The sequence below is a fragment of the Anabrus simplex genome, chromosome 5 (assembly GCF_040414725.1).
Source record: "Anabrus simplex isolate iqAnaSimp1 chromosome 5, ASM4041472v1, whole genome shotgun sequence".
In the NCBI taxonomy this organism is placed as follows: Eukaryota; Metazoa; Arthropoda; class Insecta; order Orthoptera; family Tettigoniidae; genus Anabrus; species Anabrus simplex.
Genome location: NC_090269.1, coordinates 109,261,391 through 109,270,953, shown reverse-complemented (window position 1 = coordinate 109,270,953; position 9,563 = coordinate 109,261,391). Strand labels below are relative to the sequence as shown.

The 9,563-nt window shown below is 36.9% G+C and overlaps 1 protein-coding gene across 1 annotated transcript in view; it reads right to left on the bottom strand.

The window, feature by feature from the left end:
- Window positions 1-1,556: 1,556 nt before the first annotated feature.
- Window positions 1,557-9,563, bottom strand: part of gudu (Armadillo repeat-containing protein gudu) — a 164,472-nt gene continuing 156,465 nt past the window's right edge. Inside the window, exon 11 of the mRNA XM_068227778.1 lies at window positions 1,557-1,676. Within this exon, the coding sequence (XP_068083879.1) occupies window positions 1,557-1,676 (120 nt within the window). The remainder of the gene's footprint in view (window positions 1,677-9,563) is intronic.

Sequence of the window (9,563 nt, the reverse complement as noted above, 5' to 3'; positions counted from 1 at the left end):
ATTAAAGTTCCAAGTTGTGCATAATACAGGCTTCGATTGTTTTGTATTTCTGTATCTCCTGTATTAGTACTTTAACTTTTTTTTGTATTCTTTATGACAAAAACATTATGATCCAATGGGCCTCTTCAGTTCCTCATGATATAAGGATTGTTTGAATGGAATAAATTAGTATTCATGTATTTAAATATTTATTTAAATTGAGAGAAGGGAATGAAAAATAAGGTAAAATTTCCAGAGCGCACACACTACCTGTAGTGGTGCGTATGTGGTATGGTGACAAAAGGTTTGTAACTTTAATTCAGTATATCTTATACTATGGTATGCAGCAAAAGAAATGACACTGAAATTATTGGTCATCTGCAGTCCATGTTTCCATAGCAACGAAGTATTTATTTATTGTACTGTATGTAATAGTTTGACATTTTGTGAATTCAGTGTTATGTTGATTTCTACAATTACGGTTCTCACAACAAAGGAGAAAGTGTCTATCATGGAACATTATTTTCAGTCATGTTTTGTGGGGCTTCAGAATAGTCTGAGTTTGGTTCATGGTAAAGAACAGTACGAAGAGTGATTTAATAATAAGGCACCAAATAACAGAACAATGTTAACTAACTTTGACGTGTTCCATCATATGGGATTAGTCTTATGTTAACAAAAGGGGACAACAGGGCACCCAAGAACCGTGACCACAAATGAGAATCGTGGCAACAGATGTTAGTTCCCAAAGTGCCACGTCCAGTCATGGAATATTGGGCCCTTACTTTGACAAGGATGCTACAAAGAATTAAAAAAAAAAAGCAGTGAACCAGGTAGTCTGCAGAGACCCATTTGCTCGGGATGTGCAGGATTTGCAATAGTTTTGTTGCACCAGAAACTAACACCTCCAGTGACAATGGATCCAGCAAGATGGAACTTCAGCCCACACCACAGGGGAATGACTTGCCTGCAATATCACTTTGAAGATCACATAATTTCTCGTGGAACTCGATCCATATCCTCCTTGCTGTTGAGATCTCGCAACCCCAGATGCCTACATCTGGGGCATATTAAATGAATCGGTTTCAAAGTCAGATGACCAACCTACAAATATTCCCAAATTACCCGAGAATATAACGTAATTGTATCTGTTCTTACAGCAACCTTTGTTCTTCAGCATGTTCAATAATTTTCAGAAATGTTATGTGCAATGTGTGGGATGTGATGGTACACCTCTTGAACACATACTGTACCAACACAATTAAATAACATTTCAGTGTCGTTTGTTTTGCTGCATATGGTATGGAATTATATAGCCTAAGAAGGAAATCTTTCACAAAAATTACATCATTTATTGCACAATTTGGAATGTTTCCAGACATATAGTTACTCGTATGACTTGCAGTAACATTTTTACACCCTGCATCTGTTTTACAGTATTATTCGTATAATATTCCCTGAATTAAGCATCCTCTTTTCTCCTATACTCCTATTTCTCTGTAAGATGTTTGATGAGGCATGCATTTTTAATAAATATTGAACTGCTCTGAATAATGAACAGGTCACATTGAGTAATGTTATTGCTGGCTGTATTTTAACTTCTCAAGTGATAGAGCTAACCTTCGGATGTTGCTGAGACAGCCTGCAGAGGCTTCCTGAAGTGCTTCATCATCAGAGCCAATGGTCACAAGAAGGTACTGTAAAATAGAGAACTGAAAATTAGTTGTATTCCCATAAGTAAAACTGAAGAGTTTTATGATCCATATGTAAGAAGAAAATGGGCAACTTAAGACCTAAATGAGAGAGGAGATTGATCAAAGATATAAGATTACCCCTCTGTACATGTAAACTAGAGTGTAGACAGCTGCTGCTGCTCTTATAAGATGTGATTAAGGGCTTGTTATCAGATGCATTCAGAATGGGTGGAGCTCAATGACTTTGAATGTGGAATGTTTATTTTGTCCACACATCAGCAGTCAGTCATGGTTCTATGATATGATCAGAGAAAATGTGGGATGCTCTTTGGTCACTGATCATATCAGTACCTATGAAGATTTTGCTTCTTAGTGTCTGTAGTGTGTATACTGCGGAGCTTTTCAGTATCTTAGAAGCTTTGCAGTTTGCAATGGGTGACAAAAGAAACCACTTTCTTGTGTGTACCCACTCATTAAGTTCTTTGCTGTCTGTTGACACCTGTTTCCTGCAACACCCACTGTTACAGCAGATTCATGACTTTCTAACCAGGTTGTGTTATGTTGGAACCAGAATCATTTTCGTGGGAGTGAGATTTCTCGCATGTTGGGATTGCAGGAAATGAATTTGCGGATGAAGCGGTACTTTTACCACCTAGACCTGTGAATGTACCTGCTATGCATATTTGTTCTCAGCTACGTCGAACCATTTTGGTGTCCTGGGAATCGGATTGGCTAGCTATCCATACTCCCAACAAGCTGAGAGGAATTAATAAGACAACTACCATGTGCGGTCTTCTTCCGGCCTTCACAGAGAGAGGCCATAGTTTTATGTAGGCCGAGGAAAGGTCATGGAAGATCTATGCACTCTTACCTCCTAAAGAGGTAAGATCCTCTAGCGTGTTCTTGTAGTGTTGATTTCACTGTGGCCCACATCATCACTGAGTGCGCCTATCTCTCTGACCGAAAACGGAACCTCGGCCTGCAGGAGACATTGAAACTCATACTAGCCGATGACGCGAATACTGCTGATCTCGTCATTCGCTTTATGTGTGAGAGTGGATTAATTAAGGGTATGTAAATTTCAAGTGTACTGATACTCAGGGAACTTGCATTCTCTTTTGATGTGTTTGTGACCTTTACAGCTTAATATAATAATTTTTGTTGTATTTTTTATTTCATTTTCAAATTTCTTTATTGAATTAATTGTTTTGTTTTATTTTACATTTTTTTCCACATACTGTAATTTGTTCAGAGAGGATTATCTAGTTGTACTTCCTCTTAAGACAAAAATCACTACCACCACCACGACCAGCCAGGGCCATTTTTCTGCCACTAGTCTCTGGATGACTGGAAATGCGTGATTTAGAGTAATAAATCATGCTATACAATCTAGCAGTCAGATGTGAGGGTTTAGGTGCAGTGAATGCCAGGTGAACAATACATGCCTCCCTGTAGAGTGCACACAGTGAAATTTGGCAGAGGTGGGTGACGTAATACTCGAGAGCACGTTAAAGGTGGACACTTTCACCAGCAGCGTGTTGTCTACGGTAGAAGGCCAGTTTCAGCATGATAATGCTCTCTGTCATAGAGCAAGATCTGTTCACGAGTGGTTTGTGGACAATAAGGTGGAAATGCCAGCCCGGAGCCCTGACCTGAATCCTAGACAGCAGTGCATCTTAACTATGAAGAAGGCAGAACTACAACAGGTGTAACAGGTGTTATAAGGGACCTATGGGCACAATTCAAATTTTATTGATTTTAACTTGTTATTAATGTTATTCATCATGCTTTTTAATCACATTCTTAAACTAAGTAATGTCCAATGATTTGTACTTGTTGTTTTATCTTATGTTCTTAATGCAGCTGAGGATCGATACAGATCAAAACTGGTACTGCAAATAGTGTATTTTTAAGCATAAATGCATTGTACTTTTAATAAGCAGTATTGAATAGGTGAAATTATCCCCATTTTACAAACCCCTTAAATAAGTCTATTGAAATCCTATCGTGTACTGACAGGGAAAGAATTCCATAGCCTTACACCAGACACTTGGAAGGAGTGCCACTATACTGATGAGTAATTCAAGCATATCATAAAGGTAGTCAAGTCAGTCTCTAGTGTTATGCCCATGGAAGGAGAGGAAGTTAAAATTTGAGGATAGGTATTCAAGTGAAGATTCATTTAACAGTCACAATATTAGTATCTCAATGTGTATGTTTCTTAGTTTTTTAGTTTTCAGCCAGGCTAGTTTTTCATAAAAAGGGGAGATATGTAACCCAAATTTCAAAGAAAATATAAATCTTACGTATGAATTCATTGCCTTCTGAGGTTTCATTTTTTATTCTACAGTTGTATTTTTCATACTGTGTGAAAGAATGAATTGTTTTAATTTGTAGGGAATGAAGTGATGCATATACTTCTTGCCAACACTTACGTGATCAATCTTTACAGATTTTTGAATCTGAATGTTTTGTCACATTGTGACTAGCTTTGTCATATAAGTCAGAAGGAGTGAACACACAATTCATATACATATATAAAGGTGTGGTCAATTCATTTTTAAATTTCTTTTTTCAGTACTGATAGAGCTCTGTGACTACCAGTTCTGTATATTTCATATCAGCAAAACATGCATGGATATATTGGTAATTCAACTGATCCCCGAAGGCCAGATAAAGAACGAAGATTCAAGCTCCAAACCTCGACAAGTCAATCAGAAGACTTAACTCTAGATTGTAGCAATATCTTAGGTATGGTCTTTAGTATATGTGGATTGATTATGAAACTGAAATGGTGTGCTTGGGTTGCTTTGTATTGCTCATTCATTAACATTGCTAACTCAAGAATTAATGATGATTTGAAGCATGTTCTCAGTGGTTTCATGTTGTCAGTTACTTCAGTTGTCATGTCATATATGCATAGTCCTCACCCAATGATTCCTCCTTGGGCATCAATTTTTCATTAGACTTAAACTATAAGGATGTATCTTCAGTGAATGTAACTATTTTCCTCATAATTACAAAGTTATTTGCACATTCTTTCTTTATTTTTGAAGCAATAGTATGAAATTTAGGTGTTACTGAACCTAGATATTTGAAGAATGAGAGGAACATTCAGTTTCTGATATTACAAAACAGAGTTAAGTGTTATAACATTACTTAATATGATCATGTTTTGAGATATGTAATAACTGAAATTTGCATTCAGAAAATTTAATCTGTATTGGAATAAATGTCCTTTTATGGTATACAAAAGCAATGTTTTGTTACTTACAATTTATTTAATTGGTCACATATATGATAAAATTCTCCCCCTACTCTGAAATAAAGTAATTACAAAAATATGATCAACAATTTTGGCCATTTCTTCTCATGCCAAAAATACTTCTTTACATTTTAAAAGTGTCTTCTTGGATGTGTTAATGAACCATTAAATACTTATAATATTTGCTTGAAAAGCTTAAATGCATTAGTCATTCCTAAGCTCCTGACAGGAGCCATTGCAACTCAACCAATTATTTTCATGTAATGCTTTTCCATTATAATGCAAGAAGCTGCTACAGAATTTTATGAAACCTCTTGTACAAAATATTTCCAATATTGAGAGATACCTGGTGTATAGTGCTGATATAATTTATTCATGATGGATATGTAGAAATACATGTTCTCAATCAATCAATCAATCAAATCAATCAATCCAATAAATCAATCAATCAATCAATGCTGATCTGCATTTAGGGCTGCCAGGTGGCAGATTCCTCGTCAGTTGCTTACGGAAATTTATCGAACGTCTCCCTTGGTAAATTATTCCAATCCCTAGCTGAGGAGAGTGTGTTCAAAAGGTCCTATTTCTGCTTCTCAGTTCAATAGAACCCTGCAATAATGAAACCCAATGTTAAGAGAAAAGCGGGAATATTGATAAAGAAAACTAATTGAATCTAACTGTTGATACGGCTGACTCACCTCTAAAGCTGTGTAATTCGCGTGACGGCTGCGGCGCGATGAGTGTGTCTGCTAGTATCTTGTGTTCTGTGATGAAGCGCAGGGAAGGAGAAGTAGGGGCGGCAAAGGGGAAGTTTCTAGAACATCGGACTCTCTCCCAAAAAGTCCAACTGAGAAGAGATGTCCGCCTAACAACTGTAGGACAAATGAAATTACAGTTCCAACCACGCATACAGCATTTAAAATACGAAGTTTTTGTACTTAATAAATTTAAGAAGACGGCCCAGTTTTAACAATCATATTGTATATAACGAGCTTTTAATCCATCTAAGTGGTTATTATATACATGAAATGAACATTTTAACATCAAATGGACTGCATACAATTTTAAATCCTCAAGCTTAAGTTTGCATTTGAACTCGATAGTACGATAGTACAAAATCACAGACATTAAGGAATGTGAAGACAACTCATCAAACAGACGAGAAATTTTATATTTATGACTTACAAGAATTCTCTTGTTACATATTAGAGTTTTAATATAGCATAATTTACTGTAGATGTTTTAGGATTTAACTAGTGCAATATTCTATTGTTTGTATATATGTATATTAAGGAGTTACGTATGACAATATGTTGTTTAATGTTTAGATTACCGGGCGAGTTGGCCGTGCGCGTAGAGGCGCGCGGCTGTGAGCTTGCATCCGGGAGATAGTAGGTTCGAATCCCACTATCGGCAGCCCTGAAAATGGTTTTCCGTGGTTTCCCATTTTCACACCAGGCAAATGCTGGGGCTGTACCTTAATTAAGGCCACGGCCGCTTCCTTCCAACTCCTAGGCCTTTCCCATCCCATCGTCGCCATAAGACCTATCTGTGTCGGCGCGACGTAAAGCCCCTAGCAAAAAAAAAAAAAAATGTTTAGATTGCCAAGTTTTTTCGCACTTTCTGAGCAGCTGATGATGGTGTCAAAAATTGAACACCGAAACATGTTCTGTTATAAATAATGTTGTAAATACCATCCAACAACATTGTATTTTGTATTGAAAAGGTGGAACCCGCTAGATTCTAATTTAATTGTGCTACCAAATGTTAGGTACACAATAGGTTTGTGATTAGTAGCGACAGCGTGTGAATCAGGAGGTTGGTCCTACAATACCTGTGATTCGTACCCCTATATGAGCGACACCATGGTTCTGCCTTACCTATACTCAATTCCCACAATGTGAGAAATTACACGGGATAGTACGAGTCCCTGTGGTTAGTCCACTTACTTGAGGAACGCTATAGGTTTGCATTGCCTGTAAATTGCGCCGCAATGTGCAAAACACCATAGGTCTGTGTAACATGTGCGCATTACACTACCTGTGAATAGTACCATAATGTGTGGAATACTGCGAGTCTCCACTACTTTTGATTAGTTACCGCAACATTACACATAGCAAGGTTCTACTTTCCTAGCGTTAAATACCATTATGAGGGGCCAATTGGACTCGATTCGACTATAAGCATAATCGATTCAGCATCGTGCTATAGAAGCAGTCCCTTGGTCAGTAATACTATTGTTTTGTGTCGGCTTCTGTGCATGTGAGGCACTATGGGTCGGATCTACTGATCGTTTTAAATTCATATCCGCCCATTTATCCATTCTTCGCTCTCACGCTTTGAATTCTGGTCAGTGGAGGATTTTGGACTTTTAAGTTGCCACTTCATTTTATCTCATTTCATACCATTAAGGGCCGATGACCTCGATGTTAGGCCCCTTTAAACAAACATCAATCAAACAATCAAAGTGCTGGTTTTGTTTTTATTTGCATAATGTTAAAAAATTTGTTTTATTAATCTTTCTTTACCGAGCTCGATAGCTGCAGTCGCTTAAGTGCGGCCAGTATCCAGTATTCGGGAGATAGTAGGTTCGAATCCCACTGTCGGCAGCCCTGAAAATGGTTTTCCGTGGTTTCCCATTTTCACACCAGGCAAATGCTGGGGCTGTACCTTAATTAAGGCCACGGCCGCTTCCTTCCCACTTCCAGCCCTTCCCTGTCCCATCGTCGCCATAAGACCTATCTGTGTCAGCGCGACGTAAAGCAGCTAGCAAAAAAAAAAAAAAATCTTTTTTTGCTACCAAAGAAACTTAATTTTCTTTTTCCAAAAGCATGACCTATTTTTTTAATATTCTGTATAAATTTTGTTCTGGTCTCAATTTGTATATGCCATTCTCCCAAATTGGTCCCATAATTTTCTTTAGTATTCTTTTTCCTGTTTTGCTTATTCTTCTATCTGAGAAGGTATTCAAACACTCTGTTGCATATGAAGCTGCAGTAAGGATTACGGTTTTGTAGTGTCTCAATTTAGCAATCCTGGATACTGACAATTTGTTGTATATGTTCATCGTTGAAGCTTTTTCCATTTTGTGAATTCGTGCCTTCATGCTCTCCTTCTGTACCACTGTTACTTTTATTACTTCATCTAATTATTTGAATTTGTTGACTCTTTTCATCCGTTTGTTTTTGGATATTTGAATTTCTGCAGGTGCATTGTTGATACTAGTGATCTTTTTTTTTTTTTTTTTTTTTCCCAAATCCTTCTTCTTCAGTCTTTGCTAGTATGGTTAGACCATCTTCTAAAGCTTAAGTGGTTTGTTACAATTTGTTTGTTTTGATTGTTTGATGGTCCATTTTGTTGTACGTACGACTCTGTAATTGGTGTAAAACCTTCAATTATTTTGTTTAATTATAGTCTATTTAATTCTAAATTATCTTTTATTAAACATTAAATATGATTAATATATGATTTCCTTGTAAATATGTAGTATAGAATTGTATTACCTTAAATACGTATTGTTTAACCTCAAAATCTATAGAGTCGAAAGCGGTAGAAAATTCCATAATGTTTGTCTGTTAGACTTATTGTACTATAATCTGGTATAGGTGAAAGGTTCTGGAAACTTACTGTAAGGTTTTATTATCTAGATACATGTAGAGACATTACGAATGTTGTAGATATTTCCATGTACATTTTTAAATATTGAAAGAACATTCGAGCAAATACAGTAGAGACAATATGCGACACTTACGGATTTAGCCTTGTTAAAATGAGAGACAATTCGACGGTGGCGCTCCTAGTGACTTGACCTGAAAAGTCGCGCTAAATTCAAATATCAATGGAAATGCATATACGAAAATGGATAAATAAATTACGTCTAGAAAGACAGTATTATTGAGATATTAACTTCGAAGTTGCTAAAGCAATTCTGGATATATCAATGAAGAATTATTTAAAAGGTTATTATTTAAAGACTGACATTAGACATATAAAGTACTATAAAAATCTCTTTGTCACTGGAAGAATGTATGTGCAAACACAATATTACTTACATTTTCTTGTCACGAGGGTAGCGAAAGAAAGACCGCGCTTTCTTTTCTACTTCATAGTTACTGCAGCCAAACACAGCACATACCTTTCCCCTCGTGTTGAGAGGAGATATCAAGGAATGACACATGCTACTATTTAATTATGTCAACTCACTGAAAACGCATAAATAACACCAAAAACTTCACACACAAATACACATGCTCTTATGACAGAATTGATAGTTCTCAGGTCTACCCGCTAGAGAGCGCTCTAATAGCTGTCCCTCGAAATCTCGCTGAGTGTCGCGTATTGTCTCTACTGTATTTGATTCGAGTAACCATTCAACTAGCTGGTCGATCGATGTTTCGAGTGTGTTTCATTAGAGTGTCGTAAGAACTCTTCCAGAAGTCGATCATTCTAGATGGTTGATCGAATAGTATAAATATCGAGCTGCCAAGTCAGCGAGTCAGATCATTGGACTCGAGTGAGTGAATGAGTGAGGCGGGGAATTCAAGAGAGAGTATGTTATAGTACGCGCGTCAGTGTTGTTGATATCTATGGTGGTGGTGGTGGTGATTATTGTGTTAAGAGGAAGT